Consider the following 25,602-nt stretch of genomic DNA (forward strand, 5'->3'; position numbering starts at 1 on the left):
CTCATGATTTGTGTTCCTAAAATCCCCACTCTATTAACTAATTATGGTTAATACAGAGTTGAATTTTAAGTACTGGGATATAATTGAGAGATTATTGAGTATTTGTTGAACTCATGAGCAAGTCTTTTTTGCTCCCTGCCCTGCAAAAACAAGAAAAGCAGTTTAAATATACACCATTACACATTCTAATTTGTGTAAGATCTTTTGCTTTAAGCAAAGTGATGGGAGTTTTCCACTTAGCAGGGAAAGAGTTGGAGCACATACTTCTCTGAAAGTAAGCTTTCACTATATCCTTTTCACTCTTACTACTTGTATTATTATATTGATAATATCAAAAGTGTGTGTGTGTGTGTGTGTGTGTGTATTCAGTTCCTGAAAATGGCTTTGTCATATAAAATTTCTCATATATATGTATGTAAGTATGTATGTATAAAGTTAATTCATATTTGTTCCATCTTAATGCCAGGCCAGCTAGGCATGGTGAGGCAGGTTGATCACAGAATTCAAAGTCATCCTTAGCCACATACTGGCTGGGCCAAACCAGACCCTGTTGCAAGAAAACTAGCTTCAATAGAAATGGCAAGAATCTAGCTCACTTGTAGTGGATTTGCCTAGCAGCTGAGGCTCACGATTAAATCCCCACTATCACCAAAAGAAAAAGAACACACCAACCCTCATAAAGTAGGAACCTCATCTATTACGTGGTGATTTACCTTTCTTTCCTAGCAAGTTTTTACTGTTTGATGAATGAATGACACCAGTTCAAGCACAGATTTAATAATGAATTACCCAAACATGCAAACTCATGCCCCTGTTGTTATATTTAAAGTTTAGTGGTATGTGGGAGTGGTACTGTGTTACTAACAAAGGATAGGATAGATGATGGAATATTTTCTTTAAATATTGCTAGATGTTAATGAACTAAATATTGTTAACTGTGGTTCTTATTTGATAACTGTTTTGTTATACATTTTACTATGTTAAAGTAAAGTCCCTTTTTATTTTAGACAGAAAAGAGATGATGGGAGATGTCATTCTGTAAATATGTTTCTCTTATTGGTTAATGAATAAAGCACTGTTGGCCAGTAGGAAAGCAAGATAGGCGGGACTAGGAGACAAGGAGAGGAAGTAGATAGGGAGGAGAGTCAAGGTGCTGGACTGAGAGAGAAAAATGCCAGGGCTCTCTCCAGTAAGATGAGACCACGCGGAAATACTTAGGTCAATAAAAATGGGTTAATATTTAATAAGACAGAGCTAGCTGATATTAAACTAGTAACTGGCCAAGAGCATTATATCAAATACAGAGTCTCTGTGTATTATTTGGGGCTGGCAAGGCAGTGGGAACAGGCTGGCAGGAAAAACTACTCATAACAACAAAGTGCTTGAGGCTCAAGGTGCTTTTGTGCAAGCCTATTGATCGTAGAGCGCACATGATGGAAGGAGAATACTGCCTTCTGCAAGTTCCTCTCCACTTCCTGGGACAAGTGTCTGTACACACACCATACTAATAAAAGGAACACACTTTGAAAACCTGGAAGCACATATCTACTTCTTTTTGAGATTATGGCAAGAAGGCACACTAGGATGATAATATTTAAATAGATCATGTAGGTTTATCTTTAAGTAGCTAAAGTTTCGACTGTCTGGGTTCATAGTAATTCCCTGGGAAGCAGAGACCACACACACACATGATACTAAGATACTTAATGACCTTAGGGAGTATTTGAATTCCTGATGTAAATAATTCAGAGTGAATTTAGCTGGATTGCCAGGAAGGAGGAAGATGCAAAGTGTTCCAAGTGGTTTTAGTGTGAAAGGTAAGTTTAGGAGCGATGGAAGTATATCCCTAAAGGAAGAGCTTTTGCTCCTTTGCTGCAAGCAAGTGCTTAGTAGTGGTTTGCCTGGCTTTAAAAAACTTTAAGAAACCTTACTGTGTGATACATACTATCTTCAGGCCAGCTCAATAGCATGGGTTTGGTTCTCAGGTATCAGTATGGTGGTTCACAATCATCTGTAAATCCATTCCCAGGAGATCCAGCATCTTCTGTCCTCCATGGTCACTGCACGAATGTGCACCAACATACATATAGGCAAAATATGCAATACATTGAAAATACATATTAAAATTATTCTCAAGGTATTGTGGTTATTTACTTTGTTCATGACAACAGCCTAACCATTTGTCTTCCTTTTTTAAATTGTCTCCACAAAGTTTTGAATGCATCCTTTCAAGGAGTAGCATCTGTTCTCTTTTTCAAATTCATTAGCTGCCCATCTGTATTGAGACAGTTGTATTTTAAACTACCAGGTCTTCTAAATTCAGTGTACCTCCAACTCATTCACTAACTAACAGTTTGGTAGGTCTTCTGTCTCCCTAGATGGCTTTGCTGGTTGCTCAAGTGGTATTTCATTACCTCTTCATTTCTCTACTCTGAAAACATATATGTGTTTAGTTTTTGTGCTTGCATCTTATTTAGCTTTATCAGTACTCAAAAGTATTTGCACACAGTGCTTGCTGTTCAGTACAGTTTGCCCTTTCTCTACAAATTTGAAATTCATGGATTTAATCAACATTCAGTAGAAAATACTCAAAATTATTCTGGCTATGTATTGGGTTTTCATGTTACTCTCTAATATATTATAGCTCATGTCTGCATAGCATTTTACTAGATTATAAGTAACATGTGACTGAAAAATCTGTAGGAGGATGTGGTATAGGTTTTATGCAGAGTTCCTACTGTGTTAACTAGTGTCTGAACATTGGTGTGTTTGGTGTCCTAAGTATTCATGGGATTCTAAGTGACAGCTTTACTTCTGAAACTGATGAGAGGGCAATTTCAGAGGGAAATGTTACAATTTAAATTTAAATGTGAGTGTCCTAAGGAAAATGAATGTGCACACCTATAATTCTGTCGTAGAAAATTGGGGTAAGGATCTCATCAAGGCCAGCCTGGACTAAGTAAGTTACACAGTGAAGGGTGTGTGTTTCAGTACCAATAAAAGTATGTTAATGAGAATCTCAGGTAGCATACTCATTCATTGAACATTTCTGTCTCAGCCTGTACTCATAGTAATAAAGAAATACAATGGATCCTTGTGCTTGGGTTTGAGGTCTGCTAGATGATAAGAGAAATATGAGGAGAAAGCCCATAAAAAGATTCTCAACTACACCATTATATTAAGAGTGTTGGACCAAGAAGAGCCCGACAAGAATGTGTTACCCAGTTTTCAATAAAATGTTATATAAGAATAAGTACATGGATGACAGGGAAAAGTGAAATGCATGAGCATCAAGAAAACTTCCTCTGAGTCCGGAAAATGAATATCAGGTTGGCAATATGGAAAGAATGAGTTTTTACCAATTACAATATAACTTAAAACTAAAATTACAAAATGCAGTGGTGTTTGGTGTTGGATTCTCAAACATGAAGACTGGAGATCTAGACATTTCCTGGCCCTACCTACCAACAGTATCTGTAGGAAGTGTCATTTATCTTGATTGAGTGTAAAACAGCCAAACAGGTTATATATGCTTACATGTCTGTTTTCCTTTTATTTTGTCTGCATTGAAGAGTCATGCCAAATTTGTTAAAGATTGGCTACTAGGAACTTGTCAGATCAGAAGGGTTAATCTAGCAGTTGACCCTAATTCACACCATGTAGGTGATCATGATTATGTAAATTCAAATAATTGCTAGAACAAGAGTTGTCCTCAAGCAGGTTTGGATGAGGAAGTTGGTGTTTTGTAAACATCATCTGAGAAGCTGACTGCTGAGGGATATAATTTAGTGCTGGAGCACTTGACCTGCCTGCCTCAAGTTTCCTGGAAGGGAGAAAAAAATAAACACCTTACAAATCTGAGTTGTAAAAGTATGCAATTCATAGTTGGGTGCTGTTTGCAAAACAGTAAAACATAACAGTTTTTTCTTTTGTGTTTATTATTAAAATATTTTGTACAAATCAGGTTGTGGTGTCGCTCGACTTTAATCCCAGCTCTCAGGAGGCAGAGACTGGTAGGTCTCTGAGTTTAAGGCCAGCCTGGTCTATAGAGTGAGTTCTAGGACTGCCAAGGCTACACAGAGCAACCCTTCCTGTCTTGGGAGAGGGGTGGGCACTGTGGAAAAAGCAAGTTTTCAGATTCCTTTGGTGTTTCACTTTGACATGCTTGCTTCCTTAACAGCTCAGCCACTGGTTTAGGATTTCTACTTTAGTGTTGGTGATTAAACCCAGGCCTGTGATTCAGGGCTTAGCTGTGTTAACCCTTTTGGGTTAATACCTGCTACAACAGTGAAGTTATTAAAAATGGGCTTTTATAATGATTTTAAATATTTTTTAAGGAAATGTTATTTTATGGTATGTATTAGTAATATTTTTCTTTATGGAATATACATCTCTTGTGTGGGCTTCGTTTGTAAAAATGCACCAATTCCTCTGGTTTTAGTGCCTGCTCTGCATTCCATAGAGTGTTGGTGTTTGCATGCACATGCTGCAGGGCCCAGCAGTCTTTCTTTCAACTTCAGGTCGTGGCTGTGTCTCATGGTATTTGGAAAGGGTTTCGGAACTTTTCAGGTTATATTATTGATACATTATACTCATCAGCAAGTGCCACAGGTCATAGTACATTTTTTAGTACTTTTCCACAGAAATATATGGACTCAAGTTACCTAAAACTGGCTTGTTTCTATATAGCCATTACATATGTGAGATGTAAAATATATTTAATACGTTTCTTACAGTGATGGTTAAATATTTTATCCTTGTATACCAGAGTGAACAAGGAACAGGTTTTTAAAGACTTAACTAGCTCTGTGTAGCATTTATCAACTTAATAGATTTTCTAAAATAATACCTCAGTATCTTTACTAGTTCCCTAATAACCCCCCCCTTTTTTTTTCTGTTTTCTTTTTTTAAATCCCATCTCTGATTCTTAGCTTCTGCCCCATTTCCTTTATACAGGTCTGCCTTTTCTGCTCTGTTCTGCGTTAATGCTAGATTAATTGGGCTACTATACTCTTGAAATAGTTAATCATTTTTTTTTTTTGTCGGTTTTGTCTTTTTCGGGGTGGGGGGAGTCTTTCAATAGTTCTTTTGGCCACCACAGTCACAAACACAAAGTACTGTATGTATAGGGATAATACAGTGAGTTTAGGGTCCCTCAAAATAATTTTATTTCATTGTTAAAAGTAATTCAGAGTTAATCATTGTCCCAGTATTTGCGAATTTAAGGCTCATGGTCATGAATTGGAGGTGAGACCGATTTTGAAAGTCTGAAATCCTAAAGATTCCAAATCTGAAACTTTAGGGCATTGGCCTGTTACCACAAGTAGAAAATCCCACGTGACTGTGTGAGGGCTAATAGTGAAAATGGGTGCATGAATCACTTTTCCTAGATGTCATTTGCTGGCTGTGGCAGCAAACACTAGCAGATCATCCTAGCCTGATCTTTAGTGAGTTTTAGGCTAGCCAGGGCTACATAGTAAAACCCCATTTGAACAACAAAATAAAAACCCACTTACTGTACATGTATAAACATCTCTGAATTTGTTTTCATCAAAAATTAAAAAATTCAAAACATTCTGCTTCCAGGCATTGTGCCAAAGGATGTTTAATGTATAGTAAAGGTTAATTTAATAGAAACATTATATGGCAGGCATGCCACTCAGATGAAGCCATAAAGGGAACACAGTATTTGGTCAGTACATGATTTAAAGTTGTGCAAGGCTTGAGGATGAATTCTGGTGTGTTTCTGTTACATTTGTGACAGAATAGATTGTTTCTGCATGGGTATGGCAAGCTGGGTTTAGTGGGTGAATCTCATGCCATCCTGCACATGCCTGAGGTAGGAGAATCATGAGTTCCCATGCCGCAACATGGCAAGAGCCTGCCTCACAAAAGAAACCACTAGAAGCAGTCATAGAGTGTCTGGTTCTGCAGTGGGTATGGCAGGTGAATGGAATAAAAGCTTTGTTCACCAAGTGTTTGTTCTTCTGAAGATCAAGGCAGCCAGCATGAAATAGATGTCAGTCTTCTGTGTGCCAGGAGCTCCAGATCTCTGAAAGACGACAGAGGTAGTGACACACTGCTCACACAACTAAGAAAGGGTTCAAGCAGCACTGGGACTAGAGGGTTAGCAACTTGAATTTGCATTCCATATACAAGAAGGGAAAACTCAAGGATTCAGAGTTGAGTACAAAATAGAAATTGAAGTCCTGTTGTCCCAGGATTTGGGACAACTTTCCAGTAAGTACATCTGTTTGGAGTGGTACATATGACCTGACAGCTTCTCATGGGACTTGTTGGGATCTGGGAAGTAGGCAGGAAGCTCTAGGAACCCATAGGGAGACTGGGAATCTAGATTGACTAGTTCTGCTGTTAGGAGCTATTGGGATTCTTGGCAAGATATTCATGTCTTGCACATTGTTCAGTGCCACCAGTCCTGACTACTTGGGAGGGTATGGCAAGAGTGAGAGGATATGGCAAGAGTTCAAACCCAGCATGATTAAAATAGTTTCTAAACTGGTTTGGTGCTAAGCCTGAAGACCCAAGTTCAATCTCAGTGACCCACATGGTGGAAGGAGAGAGCTGTTGATTTTTATCTGATTTCCTTCCCTACACACGCATGGCATACATCATCCTACATAGATATAAAAAAATTAAAGGCATCTGTATTTGGTTTGTAGATAATTAGCAATTTGGGGAGAGTTGCATTTGAAATACCTCATACTACAGACAGAGAAAGAGTTAAGACACAATATCTTAGCTTAGACATCAACATCTGCCTATTGGCATGGGTAGAGCAAAGGAGAGCATATGGGATTGGAGCCCAAGCAATGCATAAAACCTGTGGATTAATTACTATTGAATTATGCTTATCACTTTGGTTAATTGGTTGTTGGGCGGGGTCTACTATGTAAAAAAAGGGGCAGGGGTGATGTATGGCTTTTTAAGTCAGGTTATAATAATTAAGAGGACCAATGTCAGGATGGACATTTCAAAGTATGTACCAATAAAAACTCTTGACACTTAGGGAGAAGATCTTCACTAATTGCCATGGCAGGGAAACATTTGGGCTAGAGAGACTGCTCAGTGAAGAGTACTTGCTACAGAGGACCCCATTTCAGTTCTCAGCACCCATGAGTGATACCGTACAACCAGCTTCTGGTGATCCAAGCAAGCCAGTTTTGTCCCTAGTGGGAACTGCACTCATGTATACAAAGACATCTATACAGTTAAACAGTAAGAATTTAAAAGGTAGCTGTTGATAATGCAGAGGTGAGACACACCAGGCTGTGGTGGCAAACCTTCAATCCCAGCGTACAGGAGCCAGAGGCAGGCGCATCTCTGAGGCCATCCTGGTCTACAACCAAAGAAACACTATCTCGGAACACAAAAGAGGGAAAAAATGGGGTGCGACACATAAGTCAACAGTAAAACATTTGTAGCTCAGCCGTGCTGATAATGTTCTATATACATGCATGTAAAAATGTGGACTAGTGCTCCAGGCTGTGTCATATTGGGATACATGGAAGACCTTCCCTCAGAATCGCTGTAGCTTTCCTGTTACACAAATGAACTGTGGAACAGGGTGTTTATAATGCATGGTTGTATTTGTGATGAATCAGTTGCCAGCATTAGGAAATTGAAAACCAGATGTAGACTAACTTTGTTCATAAATTAGGTCTAGCATACCACATAACAATTAAGTCCTGTATTCTGTATTGTCTGCTGGCCTCCCAACCTCTATTCAGGGGTAAGATTTTCTGTGTATTTTGTTTCTTTGCAGACATAGGACACTTGGATCTATTTCATTCCATACACATGTACTCACATGGTGTACATTATTTCTCTACAGTATTTGAAGCTGTGCTTTTAGACCCTGTGGTAAATAGTCTGTTTTATATACTCACATGATCTTGTGGACAGTTACATGTGGGCATGTGCTGTGACAACATGTTCATGGAACAAACAGTAGAGCTGCTTAATTACTTGGTTCGTAAAGTCCTTTTGATGCTGTCCATTCTAACTGGATGGTAATTTATTACCTAAGGTCAGTAAAGGTATTGGTAATGTTTTAGGAACAGAGATTGGAAGCCTGGAGGTACTTGGTCATTCTCATCGCTGAAGCTTCTTTAGATTTGCTCCCATGTAATGAAGTCGGATCCCAAAATCACTGCTTATGGATGGGCTATGTTGTGTGTGACATTCAAATGAGACTTCACCCCTAACTACTACTGCTGAAAATAAAACCCACACCAGTGTCACTGGAAATACTTGTGATGATTTTGCCTGAGAGATGGTAAAACACTGAGGGGGGGGGCAGTTTGTATTTTAGAGAGGTCATTAACTTCTGCAGAATAAACTGAAAGAAGGCAAGAATGAAAAGCAAGTAGATATTAGTTGGGTGAGAGGTAGCAACAGTGATATGAAAGCTCATGACAAAGGGTGGGTAGAAAATTAAATGGGTACAACATTAAGTTGAAAGTAAGCCAGGTGTGGTGGAGTATGCCTTGAATCCCAGCACTTAGAAGGCTCTGAGTTCCAGCCCAGCCTGGTCTAGAGTGGTACCTGTCTTAAAGAGTTGAAGACAAAATGTTATCTTCTGGAGGCAGGGATGATCATGAGCTTGAGACCAAACTGGACTGCACACTGACACTGTCCCCAAAACTTAACCTAGAAGAAAGGAGGCCTAGAAGGTATTGAAGAGCCCTTGACATGCTCCCCTAGATAAATATAAGTGGTTTGGGGCCCCTGTAGTTATAGGAAGGAGAGACAAGTGAAAAGAGAAGATTGTTAGCCTTGAGATCCTTTAGTTCTCTTTTTGGTCATTTTCTTATCTCTCTCCTCTGGTCTTAGCAACCTGATGCCCGTCTCCAGATCCATTCTCTCTTCCAACCTGGTCTCTCAAGCATTGGGTTGTGAACCTTTCCCATCACATAACTACTGTACAATTCAAGGCCCTCTGTTAAAGTGACTTCCCCTGGGCATAGGGACCCTATAATGGTGCTAAGTGCATATTTGTTGAATTACTGAACAGGCAGTTTATACAAGGTGACACTGGGGTCATTAGTAGCATCAAAATGGTATGTCTGTACTGTGTATTGTGGGCTAGTTAAGGAAGGTGCTGTTTCCACTGGGGAAGTCAGTGAGGGCAGTTGTATCAATGACATAGAGCCAGAAATTTTTGATATGTGAAGTTTTAGATTTTTGTGTATTCTGTTTATATGGTTTATTTTTGTCTAAATGTTCTGAAAATTTGCTAGTATCAAATAGGATGGCTGTCCTTTAAATTCCCTCCCTAGCTCAGGCTGCCTTTTATTTTTAATCTCTCAGCCTCCCAGGTAGCTGGGATTAGTCCTGTGCCCACAGGTCCAGCTGTTTCCCAATTATTCTCTTTTGTATCCCTCCCTAGTAGCCTGACCAGTGGCAAAGATTGTGAAATTGGGTAAGTTTAGGGTTCGTACAAAATAATGGCTGGGTTTACAGGCAAGGCCACTACAGCTGTTTAATCATACTAAAAAAATCTTCAGTAAAATTCGGTGTTGTTCACTCCAGGGTAGACATGCTAGATAGACCTACCTGCTGGCAAGCATCCTGCCTCATCACAGTTAGTATTAGTGCCTGTTTCATTACTACATGTAAATGAATAGTCCACATGATGTTTAAATTCCATTAGTGCTACACCTGGACATTATTTAATACATATGATTTAATGATACCTGCAAATTTTTTTCCTCATAGCTTTTCATGTTATCTGCAAAGGTGGTATTGTTGATAAATGGTAAGAAAAGCTTAAATACTAAGTATTTTCCAGTGCCTTTAACATTTTTAGTGGAAAATATTTAAAGATTTATTTTAATTTTGTGTATGAATTTTTTAGCTGAATGTATGTATGTGCAACACACAGGTGCCTGGTGCCAGGGAGGACAGAACCAGATCTCCTGGAACTAGAGCTGCCATGTGGGTTCTGGGGACCGACCCAGGTCCTCTGCAAGAGCAACAAGTCCTCCTAACTACTGAGCTCTCTCTCCAGCCCCTCCACTGCATTTTATCATCACAGTTGACATATGAAATATTGGCTGGCCCCTTGGGGATAGCAATAATCTACTTGAAAATTGAACTTTAAAGAAAACAGTGCAGCTTTTTTTTTTTTTTAATCAAGTTCATTCTCCTCAAACTAAGATTGTTTACTGACCCTGGGTTACTGGACTGAGAGGGATTGTCTGGAGGACGTTAAATTCCAGGCCAGCCTGGTTTACACAGTGGGAAGCTGTCTTAAAAAGCATAATTGAATTAAAAAAAAAAAAAAAAGCAGTTACTGTGGTCCAGTCAAACTCTGATTACACACCGATGGTTTTCTGTGACTGCATTTTTACTTTGACATGCTTCAGAAACTGCACAGGTGGTGCTGGGTTTTGAAATGCCTCATAGAACTGGCCTTGTGCACCCCGTGTAAGCCCACTTGTTCCAGGAACTGAACCAGGAGAATCCTGCCTGTGCTTCTGAGCTAGTCCAGAGTTGATTTGAGCAGCTTATACCTTGTCTCCAAAAAAAAAGAAGAGCAAGTGGGATGTGATGCTCAGTGGTCGACTTGAGGACCTGGGAGCAAGCCCTGGTATGGGACACTTTCTTGGGAGGCTGGGGCAGGGCAGTTGCCTCAAATAACATTCCTGGCCTGACTTACATACTGAGTTCTAGACTAGGCAGTGTCTCAAAAAACACCAACTAAAAAGGGAAAAGTATGTAAAGTCTGGGGTTGGAGGTAAGGCTGAGGAGTTTGTAGAGCCTCACCCCCTGCTGGCATTTTCCTCACAACTGCCTTCACTTGTGGCAGGTGCATTGTTTTAAAGTTTGTGATAGAATTTGCCACTGTTTCAGGCTTGATAACCTGAACCTGGGATATTTGGGCTTTGAAGCTGTTCTAATTTATCTAGTTGAGGTGGTGTACACATATAATTCCAACACTTGGCAGTTGGAGGCAGGGAGATCATAGTGTAAAGACATGGAATACATTAATACTTCTCTTAGAAGACAAAGTAAAAAATGATATTTGATAAAATCAATTTGTCAATTATTAGATTTTATATTTTTGCTAACCTAATATCAAATGTTACCTGTAACCTTTAATGGTAATGAGGTGTTAAGATGGCTTAGTGGTTAACGTGGTGTTGCAGACAAAAGTTTAATAATATTAAAGGAAAAAAGTTTCTTGAGAAAATATTCTATCATACTGTTATTGCTTTAGTAGCCTGTATTTTGTCTGTCACAATGCAAACAGCCTGGTCTCCACAGGCTCTCTTGTCATATTTGCTAATAAGAATCCCAGACTTACAAAACCTACAGATCGCCAAAGATGCATTTCTTGAGAAAGAATCCCTGCTATTGAGTAGGGAGCATTCTCGTAGAAAGTCATTCTTACTGGCTAAGAAACTATAGACATCAGGAAATGTCACTTTTTCTTTAGGTTACTTTATAGGAAGAATTTTTCAATGTTTGCATTGAGATTTTACTGTTCACGTGTGATTTGAATAACAGCCTCCATAATATTGGGATGTGTGTTTTATCTGTTTTGTTTTTTGAACAGGGTTTCTCTGTATTGTTTTTGGAGCCTGTCCTGAACTCAGAGACCTACCTGTCCCTGCCTCCCCAGTGCTGGCACTAAAGGTGTGCACCAACAACACCCAGCTGTTTTATATAGGCCTTCTTTATTTTCTTATACATAGAGTGTAATATGTACATCGCAGTAAAGAGGTATCATTTTCTACCACTCAAAGGCCCAGAGAATGATGCATTGGTTAACAGGGTCTCTTTTCCTTGAAATATTCTTGCAATCATAGGAGTATGCATGGTACTGTGTATCTGAGTATATAAAAAATGCCCTTGTTTCATCTTTTGGTGTGCTTAGAGAGGCTCCCTCCCCATACTTTGTCAATACAATCTTTTTATTTGATTTATGGTACACTCAAAGAAGGTTTTATAACAAACCATAGTTTCTATAAACCACTAAGGTACATAGTAAGCCTTTTTGCATGAATATTCCATCCAGATTTGAGTTTGGGGCAGCATTTCTTACATCAGTGGCATTTCAAAGCCATACTGTTATATGTAGAGTTCTAGTGTTCTGTGGTTATATACTCCTAACTTTCAAACTGAAACTTTTCATATTCACATTCTCTCTCCACGCACGCACACACCACCCTAAATCTCTGGAGGAAAATGCAAAATCCCTAAGAGATTTCTAGTCAAATATGACTTTCCCCCAGATTATTATCTCCCGAAAGTGTTACTTTATTGTATTTATTTACAAACTAAACATTAACTTTTAAAGGAAGAGAACAGGTGGGGTGGAGGATGGCCTTCACCCTTTAATCCCAGCACTTGGGAGGCAGAGGCAGGTTCTGTGAGTTTGAGGCTAGCCTGGTCTACAGAGTGAGTTGTAGGACCGCCAGGGCTACACAGAGAAACCCTGTCAAAACAAAAGAAACTGAACCTAAGTCTGATCATTGTGATTATTACATTACTATTGTGTCCTACTTTATTCATGTTTCCAGTATGCTATAGAAACATTTTTCAAGCATCAGATGACTGTAATTGCATGTTTATGCTATATTGGAGAACATTATCTAAAGTATTCCAAGGGGAAAGTCTTGAAGCATGCATGATAGCTGTAGCTGACCGTACTAGTACAAGTACAGAAAGTTTTTGTGGATATAGCAGATGTTAAGATTATATGATTCTCTTATTTTTTTAAAATGTATGTATTGTTAGTACACATGTGCCTGGTACCTACAGAGACCACAGGCATTGGATCCCCTACAGCTGGAGTTTACAGTCACTTATGAGCTGGTATTCAAACCTCAATGTTCTGCTACTCTTAACCTTGGAGCCATCGGGGACCTGTAATCTGTGAAGGAGTACTGTGATGATGAAGGATCAATTTTAAAAGCCTTTTTTTTTTTTTTTTTTTTTTCCCAAGATAGTATTTTTCTGTGTAGCCCTTGCTGTATTGGAACTCAACTTTGGAGAATAGGCTGTCCTTGAACTCACAGAGAGCTGCTGGGATTAAAGGCATGTGCCACCATGCATATGGGTTTTTTTTCCTGTTTTTGAAATGGACTGTCAAAATTGGCTCTGTGGGTAAAGACACTTGCTGCTTATCCTGACCATCTGAGTTTGATCTCTGGAATTGATATGCTGGAAGAGAATGTCCTCCCAGAGGTTGTCTTCTGACCTATGTTGTGGCTTGCCCACACACACATAATAATATACATAAAAATTTTCAATTGTTAGCAAATTTGAGTATCTTTTAGAATTTAGTGTTAATCTGAATCTTAATTAAGCCAGTGTTAAGGAAATATGGATTATTTTTGGATCAGAGAAATTACCTTCTGAATAAAACTAATTTTTTAAAATAAAAGTAGTTCATGAATACCAAGCGTTATTTTAGTGAAGTCTTGATTACTGTAGGAAATTTGAAGAGACCAGTTACATGGTTTGATTTTTTTTTTAAAGGGTTAAATCTTATTTTTCTATTTCTAGGTTGTTAAGACAACATGAAACTGCCATAAGTCAAGCTGCTGGTCTACTACAGAAGAGCTTGAAAGCCAGGAATGTTGGGTTCACACTGCTGCATTAGGTCAGTTGACTCTTCTGGATTGTGCTTGCTACCATTGACATAGGTTGTCTTAGTCTGGTTTGAGACAGTCTTACTATGTAACCTACTGTGTTGTCTAAAGTGGTCTTCAACTTTTTTCTTAGATTTTTGTGTTATGAGTATTTTGTTTTTGCATGTATGTATGTGCACTATGTGTGCCTGGTGCCTATAGATTCAAGAAGTGGGCATTGCAGGCAGTTGTGAGCTGGGGATCAAACCTGGGCTTTTGGAGAGCAGGCAGTCTCTTACCAGAGCAGTCTTTGCATCTTATAGTCCCTTTGCATCAGCTAGAATGCTGGGCTAACAAGCATGAACAACTCAAACTCCTCCTCTTCCCGCTCCCCCCCCCCCAAACACACCCTGGTTTTTGAGACAGGGTTTCTCTGTGTGTAGCCTTGACTGGAACTCACTTTGTAGATCAGGCTGAACTCACAGAGACCAACCCTGCCAGTCAGCCACTCGATCCTGTCTGGTAGTCCTGCAGCTTTGAACCCAGAGTTTGTCTGGCCAGTGTCTACCACTGAACCACTCATTCTTTTTTGGTTGGTAGTCCCACTGGCCTCATTTTGCAAGGATGCCTGTGTCCATTTTGCAAGGATGATGTTTTATGCTCTTGATTGCTTTCTTGCATTCTTGAATATAATGTAATTTTGAGTTATACTGGAGTGTGAGAAATGACATCCCAACAAGTATTCTCTAAGACTGCCAGGGCTACATACATCTAGGGAGAGTCAGAGTGAGAGCGAGAGAGAGGGGGAGAGAGGGGGGAAGGGGGAGGGAGGGAGAGAGAAGGAAGAGGCTGTCTTTCCCTTCCAGTCTCAAAATCAGTACATATATAGTACATACATGTGTTTTCTTCTTTGCTGTCTACAACCAGATTCTCACCATGGCCCCAAGCTCCCAATATCTTATGTACTGCCATTCCAAAATCACCTCTATCCTTTTCCTTGGGGATTAGGTGCTAGATCCATGTCATCAGAATATATTTTGTTTGAGTCGAGACTTCAGGTTTAATCTGCCAGAACCTTTCATTGCCAAACAAAAAGGCACACTTTAGGAGCTCTGCTCCAATGTTTCCATAGCATTGTTCATGTATGAGGAGGAAGGTGCTTTTTTTCATGAGCTAGATGATTCAGACATAGGAATGGATTTGTTTGAAGACACGCACCTTTTGTTTGCAGGCTTGTTGCTCAGGCATGCCTACAAGCTTGGCCATGCTCCTCATCCCGATTTACAACTTTTACCTTAGGATCCTTTGGAAAGTCTGATATTAAAAATATTGTAACATAGGTATGCTAGGGATACTGGATCCTTTCTCCTCCCACCTGGTTAGGAAAGAATCACAAATTTTGTTAAGGTTTTTATAGAGAGCCTGGTATTGGTGGCACACACCTTTAATCCCAGCATTTGAGAGGATCTGTGAGACTTCAAGGCCAGCCTGTTCTACAGAGTGAATTCCAAGACAGACTCCAAAGCAATTCAGAGAAACCCTGTCAAAAACCAAACAGGGGGTGAGGGGAAAAGATTAGATAGATAGGTCATGGCAAAAACCCCGATAGTAACTTTTTCTGGTGTTCTTGCCCTGTTCTGGCTGTTTCAGGTGTGGTGCTGTTGATCAGCAGGGAAGGTATTGCCCGAGATCTGAGAGGTGCATCTACACGAATGACTCACAGGAATCAAAGATGTATGCCATCAACACCCAGCCTATGTCCTTCATAGAGGTTTTTTTTATGGTAAGTGTGTTTTATAATATGGATGAAATGGAAACATGGAAACCAGTTAACTATAGCAAGATATGCAAATCAAGTTAATTACTAAGAATGTCAAATGTACTTTTAAATTAACAGAAGTGTCATGACTGATTTCAGTACAAACTTATGGTTAGTATATGCTTATATTTGGCAAAACCTTGTTTTTAAAAATGGGGCTTTGAGGACAGTGAGTTCCAAGAGAGCCAGGGTTCCAAAAATGGGGCTTTGAGGACAGTGAGTTCCAAGAGAGCCAGGGTTCCAAGAAGGGGGGGGGGGGGTGTCTAAGATATGGTGTATGTGTGTATCTGAGAGAGAGCCACTGGATTAGAGAACACCTAAGTAGGTAAAAATGTATTAACTGTATGACTCCTATTTACTGATGAAAGTTTTGTCTCTTACAGGTCACATGCAAAACCCCAAATGGCCCCAGAAGCAGCAACAGACCAGGAAAACCTGATTTTGCAATTACAGTTCTCAGATGTCCTTGAGCTTCTGATCCTCCTGCCTCACTGTACAAAGGGAATGGGCTAGGTTTTATTCAAATACAATTCCAAGTAGCATTCTCCTGTCTCCCAAGTGCAAGTGAATGTTTGGAAAGCCTCATGTTATAGGCATGGGTGACCCTGAATTCACAACATTATTGCCATTACCCCCTGGTTTGTTTTTTTTTCAAAGACAACTCACAAAGATCAGTAGAGAAGTTCAAAAGTTTAATTAAATAGTTCTCATATGTACTGTTCCACATTGTGGAAATAAAACTATGCAGAACATTGAACATTTTGAACAATGGCACAAACACAGGTAGACTATGTACGATAAAGCCCCTGTTGTACCTTACCAGGCAGGCAACAGGCTTAGATTGCAAGTTTACAGGAACTACGTTTGAACATTTCAGGTGCCCCAGAATTTCACACTGCTACAAAGATGGTGCTGGTCTCAGTCCTTTGGTCAGTGCAGCTGCACTCTGTATGCTCCTATTAGCAACTTAACCTAAATAAGACAAATGAATGTTAGTATGGTGCTGGTACACTCCTTTAATCCCAGCACTCAGAAGGCAAAGGCAGGCGGATCTCTGAGTTTAAAGCCAGCCTGGTCTAGAGAGATTTCAGCTTCCTTTCATAGGGAGATAGCTTTCCTAGATGAGCCTAGCCACATGGTGTTCATGTCAGCATTTGGACGGCTCAGACAACTTGAGCAGTAACCCTAAATATAAAACAGAGTTGTTCACCTTGGCAAAGGGTGCTTCCGTCAACCGTATAAACAACTTATTAGGGCCAGCAATAGGGCTGAATGAGTAAACAAAGTGACTGTCCTAGAGGGGAAAGAGAGAAAATAAAGTCAAAGAGACATCTGTGATAATCTATAAACTCTAGAACCTTTTACAGTAGAGGAACCAGTGAACTGATGATGGCTTTTTCTTAATTATATTTTTTTTTGGATAGGCTCTCCTCATACTTGATGGCTCAGCTTTTGGTTAAGATTGTTTGTTCTTTTAAACATGTGAGTGTGTTATCTTTTCAGCTTCTGCCTGTGAACAGTTGACATCTGTCCTCACCCACCACATGCCTGTACACAAAATGTTCTTAACCACTCAAGTCTGTGTGACTCAGAGTATTGTAATTTCCTTTGTTTTTTTAGAAAAGACCACATCTCAGCATTTGGGAAGCAGAAATGGGAGGAACATTGCAAGTTCAGAGACTACCAGGACTGCATGTTGAGACATTAATCAAACACAAAAACAAAGTTCTAGTACATTTAAAACTTATGTAGTATGGAGGGCTTAGAGATCTTGTGCCCTCTTCTGGCATGGAGAAATAGGACTATTCTCAATTAACAATGCTTAATTTAGCCTTAGGGTAGAATTCGAAAAGTGGCAAAATATAAAATTCAGTTAGAGTAGTTTGATCCCAGAGTTCAGATTCAGCAATTATGTAGGAAATTTAATGGTAGCTTTATTTCAACCAATCAAACCTAATTAATTAACAAGCATAAACACAAATACTTTATATTCTGGCTTCACGTAAAAGTTCTCAGGGTAAGAATTTATTCTCAGAATGTTTCTAGGACATATGCTAGCAGTAAAATAAATATTAAATATTTTAAAACAAAATGCATCATTTTCTTTTATGACTTCATGTGTGTGTGATGTGTATGTGTAGTGCACACCAAGTCACTCAAAACACCTGCAGACATTAAAAAAATGTAAATTATGTTACCTGGCTTCTGATCACAATTGCCAATGAACTACAGAAAGTCTTACCAGAAAAACAGGAAGTTGAAATTTATCATTTAAAACTACAGCTTGTACACTGCATGGTCCACAGAGCCGAGCAATAACTTCTTTACCCAGAAAGTTTGCATGGAAAATAAAAAGCAGGACACCAGAGCCTGAAGAAGGAGAGTAGAGAAGATGATGCTGTCAGTGTGGGGTGAGGTCATCCCTCCTGACAGAGTAGATCCTCTTGCCACTTGTACTGAGAAGCCCCCCCCCCCCACTCACAACATTTGCACTTTATCCTACAGTTTCCAAACCACAGAATTCGACTTCTTGTCCAAATAACCCCAGGGGAGAGACTTTTGTGTATGACTCATGCGGGTGCTAAAAGATGAACCCAGGTCCTCCGCAAGAGAAGCAACCGCTCTTAAAAAACTGTTACTGTGTTATGTTGAAAAAACAAAATTTATATAATTTGACATGATTGTGTGGTAGTCAAGGATACTTTAATGTGAGCTCCTATCATGTAAGCCATTGAGCTTGGTGTGGTAAGCATCTCTATGTATAACATGCACAATACTCTCAAGTTTTATCCCAAGCACTAAAAAAAAAAACCAAGAATCTTGGGAGACAGCAAGATGGTTTAGGAGGTAGAAGTACATGTAATCATATGTAATAAGTAACCAGTCCAGTGATTATAGTTCTTAAGAATCAAAAGCCTCTCCAAAGGTATAGAAAATGCTATTTTGCTTATATATCATTAATGAGTTTTGGTGGTGCTGGGAATCAAACCGAGGAACTTGTGAAAACTGTATTTTACCATTGAGCTATACCCTTCCCTCCTTTGAATATGCTTGTAAGAATGGAGTAACACAGAGAATGACCACAATGGGCCTTTGAGTCAGCTGCTGGGGTTTGTCTGAAATGCCACATTAGGGCCTATCAGGGTTTACATTTCAGGATGACCTATCTGTCTATAAATATTTCAGAAGAATAGTATAACTTCTGGTTCATAGTAAAATCAAGCCAAATAAGCCAGGCGTTGGTGGCATACACCTTTAGTACCAGCACTCAGGAGGCAGAGCCAGGAGGACCTCTTTGAGTTCAAAGCCAGCCTGGTCTACAGAGCTAGTTCCAGGACAGGCTCCAAAGCAATACAAAGAAACCCTGTCTTGAAAAACAAACAAAAAAAAATCAAGCCAAATGCCCCTTCCCTGCAATGCACACGCCTATAATATTCAGTCATAGTATCATGTGCTCCAAGCCCGAACTTACAGGCCAAGGAAGAAGAACTGATGGGCACTTAAGATAAGCCTAAGCCAAAAAAGACAAAACTAAACCAAATTCATTAGCTAGCAAGGCAGCAATTATAATAAGGGTGCATTTCCCTTAGGGGGAAAAAAAAATTCCTTTTTTGAGACAGGATTTCAAGTAGTTCTGGAGAGCTTCAAATTCACTACTGTCCAAAAAGATGACTCTGATTATCTTGCCCCCACTTCCTTAGTGCTGGGTTAGAGAGATGTACCACTAAGCCTAGTTTATGTGTTGCTGGCGACTAAGTCCAGGTTTTTTGAATATTAAGCAAATACTCTACGCTGGACTTGGGCCTCCTGCTTCAGCCTCACAAGTGCTAAGGTTGCCCAATGGCCCGGAGATAGCACCTGTTGCCAAGCCTGACCACAAAATTTGACTCCTGGAGAACCTACATGGTGGAGAGAACCAATTTCCAAAAACGGTTTTCACTTGTACTAGCACACAAACAATGGCTCTCCACTTAAAGCTCACTTACCCACCAAGCCTGATCATGAGCTCTACCCTGGGATCCACACTGTGGAAGAAGAAAACTGACTGCTGCAAAGTTGTCCTCTGACCTCCACCCATGCACTGTGGCATGAATGCATACTTGTACACATGTGTACACAAATATGTGTTCTAAGTGCTAGGATTATAGATGTGGACAACCACACCCAGATTATAAATACACGTTAAAAATTTTTCCTTTATGTTGGTATTTGTATGTACAAATGAGTATCTTTTAGTTCCTGTAAATCTTGAAATGCATGTCAGCAGCAATAACCTACTCATAAATACAACATTACAATGTAGGTTATAGCAATGCTTTAAAACAACAACAAAAAACCGTTTTTTATTCTGTGTGCAGGCACCCACACAGCAGGTGTTTGGAGGCCAGAGGACAACTTTTGGGAGTTGATTCTCTCTACCACATGTGTTTAGGGATCAAACTCAGGTCATCAAGTTGGTGGCAGAAGGCTTACCCACTGAACTATCTCACCAGTCCTAAATACCCAGTTTTAAACTGAGGGGAAAAAAAGCTAACAGAACAGTCAGAGCCCTATTAAAGGGAGACAACATTATTTGCCCTCCCTTCAGTGTGTATGGTACAAACATGAAAGACAGAGGAGAGCCCTTAGGAAATCATGTCAGTCTTTCTGCTTTTACTTATTCTTTTATAACTTCATATATTCATCTAATATAATCCAATCATATTCCCTTTTTCCCTTTCCCAAACCACCTGCCAAACTGCTTCCTCCAAACAGGTCTCTCTTCTATTTTTGTTTGTTATTTTTGCATTTCTGAGACAGGGTTTCTTTATTTAACATCTCTCGCTATCCTGGAACTAGTGCTGTAGACCAGGCTGGCCTTGTACTCACTCACAGATATCTGTCTGGCTCTGAGTGCTGGGATTAAAGGCATCAGCCTTTAATCACCAGACTTTTTGTTTTTGATGGAGCATGGCTGTGTTGTTCACTTAAGCAAGGTAAGCTTAGTAGCAGCTCCCCTACTGAGGAATATAACCTTCTAGGCATTATTAACTAACTGCTTATAGTTCTGACATTAATTCCAATGGAAGGGGAAGCATTTATGCCCCCCCCCCCCAGTCAGCCTTCTTAAAGTTAAGCTAGGTGATGGTTCATGCCTATAATCCCAGTTCTCAGAAGGCTGAAACAGGAGTATTGGGACAAGATATTAAAACAAGCAAAACCCAAGCCAGGCATAATAGAGCACATTTTTAATTCCAGTATACAGAGTCTGAGGCAGGTGGATCTCTCTCTGAGTTCAAGGCTAGTTCGACTGCATAGCATGTTCCAGGCCAGGAGGAACTATATACAGTGAGACCCTGTCTCAAAAACATTTATAAACAAAGCAGAAAAAAGAAACCAAAAAGAGGGAACCCAGATATAATTTTAAAAATTTAGGAAGAAAAAAAAAATGTTCTAGGCTTAGCAATGTGAAGCAATGTGTAAGCTTTTAGTAAAACTTAGTAACAACTCTAATTGTCAAGAACCAACTCCTATATTTTAAAAAGGACTCACAATGGTAGTAAAGTGGGATGGGGAGGCCTCCTGCAAGAGCAACTCTGCAAGCTATTACACAGTGGTTTCTGCTAAAGAGTCCTTCAACGGAAAGGGTTTACTTAGGAATAAGCTCATTTTTACAGATTATAGCTTCAAGTTTGAAGGGGAGCTTATGTTTACCTTCTGGTATATTCTGAGGTGGCTTGTAATTGAAATCTGTTGAGAAATCTGGTCCCTCACAGAGCCGATGACATGCTATTGGGAAAACAGGCTCCAATAGAGTAAGGCGGGATTCAAAGTAATCCCTGATTGTTTCTTCTGCAACTCTTGAAAGTCTAGTGAGCGAAGACAGAAGACTGTTATTGTAACAGTTGGATATGGTGATTCATACCTAAAAACTAAGAATGTTGATATATGCCATGAGTTTGAGGTGAGCCTAGGTTAGAGTGAGTCCCTACCTTTAAAACTTTCAATGTAGATTACTGAATTATTACACTGTGCTACATATATTAACAAAATAAAAAAAAAGCTTTGGCTATGCTGATTTGATTATATATTGTATACTGTATCATCATAACACTGTACCCAACTGTAAAATTAAAGTTTAAAATAAATAATTACCTTAGGGGTTTGGGATGTAGCTCAGTTGGTAGAGTGCTTACCTAGTATTATGCATCAAACCCAGGGTTTGATCATTAGAAACACATAAATCAGGTGTGATGGCATGCATCTATAGTCCTGGTACTTAGGAGGAAGTCAAGGAAGATCAGAAGGTCAAGGTAAGCTTCAGCTACAGTGAGTCTGAGGCTAGTCCAGAATACATGAGACCCTGCCTTCCCTTTACCCCTTCTACAAAAAGAAACCACCAAAAGATGTATTTACGCTGTACATTGAATGCCCATAAGCCTTCCACTAATTTTGCTTTTCAACGTAGTCTCTGCATTGCTTAGAAGCCTGTCCTGCAACTAGCTCTGTAGACCAGGCTGGCCTCAAACCCACAGAGATCCATCTGCCTCTGCCTCCTGAGTGCTGTGACTACAGGCTTACGACACCTGGCTTAACTTGTTTTTCGAGACAGAGTTTCTCTATGTATCCTAGGCTGTCCTGGAACTCACTCTACAGAACAGGCTGGGCTTGAACTCGGAGATCTGTCTGTCTCTGCCTCCCAAGTGCAGGAATTAAAGGTGTGTGCCACCACCACACACATACATTCATTCATTTTTATAGACAGGGTTTCTCTGTGTAGCTTTTGGGGCCTGTTCTGGATCTCACTCTAGACCAGGCTACCCTCAAACTCACACAGAAACACTCGCCTCTGCCTCTTGAATGCTGGGACTAAAGGCGTGCACCACCAACGCCCAGCAGCTTTTTATTTTTATTTTTTGCCCTTGCACATGGCTAAGACAAGTGCTCTATCACTAAGCTGTATCTCTAAGCTCTGATCACCTTTTAGAAACTACTTTTTTGATTTTGTGTTGTAGTTGTGTGTGGGTGTGTGTAGGCAAAAGACAACACTGTGTCATCATTTATCACTCTCTTATTCCTCTGAAGCAGTTTTCTCTCTGAATCTGGGACTCACTATCCAGTTAGGCTGATAGCCAGACACCTACAGTGACTCCTGTCTCCACTGTCTCACAATGCTGTGGTGACAGATGTGAATGAGACCATGCCACCCACCTTGTTCACATAGGTGCACAACAAGTACTTTTAGCACTGTGCTACCTACATCTTCAGCCTCTTTTCACTTTTTATGTTGAGACAGAATTTTACTATGTTGCCCAGATTGGCCTTAAACTCATCCTTATGCTTTAGCTGCCTGAATAGCTGGGATTATACCACACAACCCAGCATCCTTTGTGAACAATTCTGGCCTTACTCGACTAATCTCATGATAGTGGCCTTTAAATTTCCTTTTCATCCATCTCTTGTTGGAACAGGAGTTGCACACAGCCTTTGAAACAGTGTCTGGCACAAAATTCACTTAGCACTTGGCTAATGCATGAGTGAAAAATTAGAAATGAGAGCCCCTCAGTCCTGAGCAAAGGACCATGGGCACCTCACTGACAGGCTCAAAGAAAAAGAAAAAAAAAAAAAAAGGGGGAGGGATGAACTAGCTTCCGGGGACTCTTTAAGAGAAATGCCCAGGACTGGCTGACAAGATGGAACTCAGCTTAAAATTTACTTTCTGTTTAGAGTACCTAGTGTCTAGTTTTCAAGCTCAGAATGCCAGGGGCTATTTCTTCCAGGGTGTCTTACCAGGGACCTGGCTGAATAATAAGACCCTCATCTTCTCTACCAGCATTTTTGGCAGGTGTTGCCAATGAATTTTGTTTCTTTTTGGTACTGGGGATGGAATTGCAGGCTTTAGCACATGCTAGGCAAAAGCTCTACCACAGAACCACACCCCAGCCCATCAAAAGAATTATTCAATGATAAAGACAGAAACTTAAAATATAGTTCAGAATGCACTTGAAAAACAAATGCACTTGAATTAAGAAGAGAGCAGTTGAGGAAGACACAGATGTCAATCTCTGGTCTCCACATGTGTGTACACACATAAGAACAGAAAATAGTAGCCAAATTAAGAGTAGATGTAAATTTTTTGAGGAAGAGTCTTTTATATAGTCTAGGCAGGCCATGAACTAGCTATGTAGCCAAGGACTATTCTTGCCCTAGCCTCCTCAAAGCTGCTACTATAGGCACGTGCCACCATGCTTGCTTTTAACAAGTGCTGAGGACTAAACCCAGAGTTCTGTACACACTAGGTAAGCACTTTACTGAGCTATGCCTCCAGTCCTAGATTTAACATTGTAAGGAGATGTTCCCAGGGTTTCTAATATTTCAGTAATCTGTACAAATATGCACCCAACAAACATGCCAATTATTAAATGCATGATCTACTTAAGAAGCCCAAAAAAGATAATCTTTTTTGAACATTTTCCTCCACAAAGTATTCCAAATATGATGTCTTCAAATAAATAGCTGTTATCTCACTCTGACTTAACCATGGCACATTCACCTGACACTTACGTTTCCAAATGGCTCTTCAGCAGTTCATACACAAGCACATTGTTACACTGCTTTGCAAAATACAATGCACTATTTTGGTGCTTTGACAAAATGTTGCAGTCAGCTCCACATTCAATCACAAGGCGCACAATGTCCGAATTTCCTCTTTTACAGGCCTAGGTCAGAAAAAGAGGAGTGGCGATTTCTTAAATGTAAACCATAGTAACTTCACTTGGTGTGGGTAGTTTTCTCCACAAGTCTGGCTGCTCTCTTTCAAGGCAACAAGGCAGCACTGAAGAAGTAACACTAGAGGCTTTGGCTAGGAGGAGCTGTCCACAGTACAAACGCCCTAATACTTTTCTCCAGGCTCTGGAGACCCAGCTACAGTCCCACCCTACCTCTCCCAGCAGCCTGTTTTGCCTTTCAATGGTGCCTTCTCATAGCATGATACCCAGCTCCTACTTGCCTTTGGCTGCCAGAGCTCCCTAACTCAAGACAATCAACTATCACCTGTTACTATGTTCTGCAATTCAACCTCTAAAATGCTGGAGATGTGCTTGCTCATTCTAAAAGATTTATTTATTATATATACAGTGTTCTGCCTGCATGTATGCATGCATGTCAGAAGAGGGCACAAGATTTCATTACAAATGGTTGTGAGCTACCATGTAGTTGCTGGGAACTGAACTCAGGTCCTCTGGAAGAGCAGCCAGTGCTTTTAACCTTTGAGCCATCTCTCCAGCCCCAAGAACTGCTCACTTGAACCCTGTTACTATTTAGGTACAGACTAATATTACTTCACTTACTTCAGGAACCTCCCTACAAGTCTAAAACAGCTGTCTTTTCCTGAATCCATCTCCCTACTAAACTAACCCACCCCTTAATCTTAACCAATTTCCCAAATGCCCTCAGGAACACTCCCAATCCTGTAAAACATACTGTACTCCCCTCCCTGTGCTCTTTTCTTCTACTGAGGTACATGTGTCTGTTGTCTACTCGTTTCTCAGTAAGACAGTATTCCAAGATGTTACCTCTGGTCTACATATGTGCTACTAACAGAAAGACACCAAACAAAGACTACAGACATAAACTCAGACTCCTGATTAAAAGGACTATTTACAGCCAGGTGGTGGTGGCAGCACAGGCCTTTAATCCCAGAACCCTGTAACTACTGCAGAGGAAGGAGCCACACACAACCTACCATTCAAAGAATGGTACAATACAAGCAGGGCAGCTGGGAGCAGCAGGAACACTCAACAATCTTAACACAAAACCTATCTGCAAGCCACAATTCCAAAGGAGATGGATTGGCCAAATACAAAATAATCATATTTGAGCATACCATATTCCTTTCCATCCCAGGTCTCAAAACCTGTGAAGATGGATGTTGGACACACTTTTCATGTGACTACAAGGAACCTGGTTGTATTGCCAGGGCACCTCTGATGTCAGTTTCCTAACTGGCATTGGACATAGTAATTGCTTCTAGGAAAAGTCTCTGTTTAGCCTAGCAGACAAAATCTTCATTCCGTCTTGGGATATGAGAATCCACTTGCACTGAGCGTTGGTGGCACACACCTTTAATCCTAGTGCTCAAGAAGCAGAGGAAGGTAGATCTCTGTGAGTTTGAGACCAGCCTGGTCTATAAGAGCTAGTTCC

The 25,602-nt window shown here is 40.1% G+C and overlaps 1 protein-coding gene across 1 annotated transcript in view; it reads right to left on the reverse strand.

The window, feature by feature from the left end:
• Positions 1-16,091: 16,091 nt before the first annotated feature.
• Mphosph8 (M-phase phosphoprotein 8) overlaps positions 16,092-25,602 on the reverse strand; it is a 30,506-nt gene continuing 20,995 nt past the window's right edge. Inside the window, exons 10-14 of the mRNA XM_051195625.1 lie at positions 23,965-24,119; positions 21,115-21,269; positions 17,663-17,790; positions 16,631-16,714; positions 16,092-16,392 (exon numbers count right to left, since the gene is read on the reverse strand). Of these exons, the coding sequence (XP_051051582.1) occupies positions 16,351-16,392; positions 16,631-16,714; positions 17,663-17,790; positions 21,115-21,269; positions 23,965-24,119 (564 nt within the window). The 3' untranslated portion in view covers positions 16,092-16,350. The remainder of the gene's footprint in view (positions 16,393-16,630; positions 16,715-17,662; positions 17,791-21,114; positions 21,270-23,964; positions 24,120-25,602) is intronic.

This window comes from Phodopus roborovskii, unplaced genomic scaffold (genome assembly GCF_943737965.1).
Source record: "Phodopus roborovskii unplaced genomic scaffold, PHOROB, whole genome shotgun sequence".
Lineage (NCBI taxonomy): Eukaryota > Metazoa > Chordata > Mammalia > Rodentia > Cricetidae > Phodopus > Phodopus roborovskii.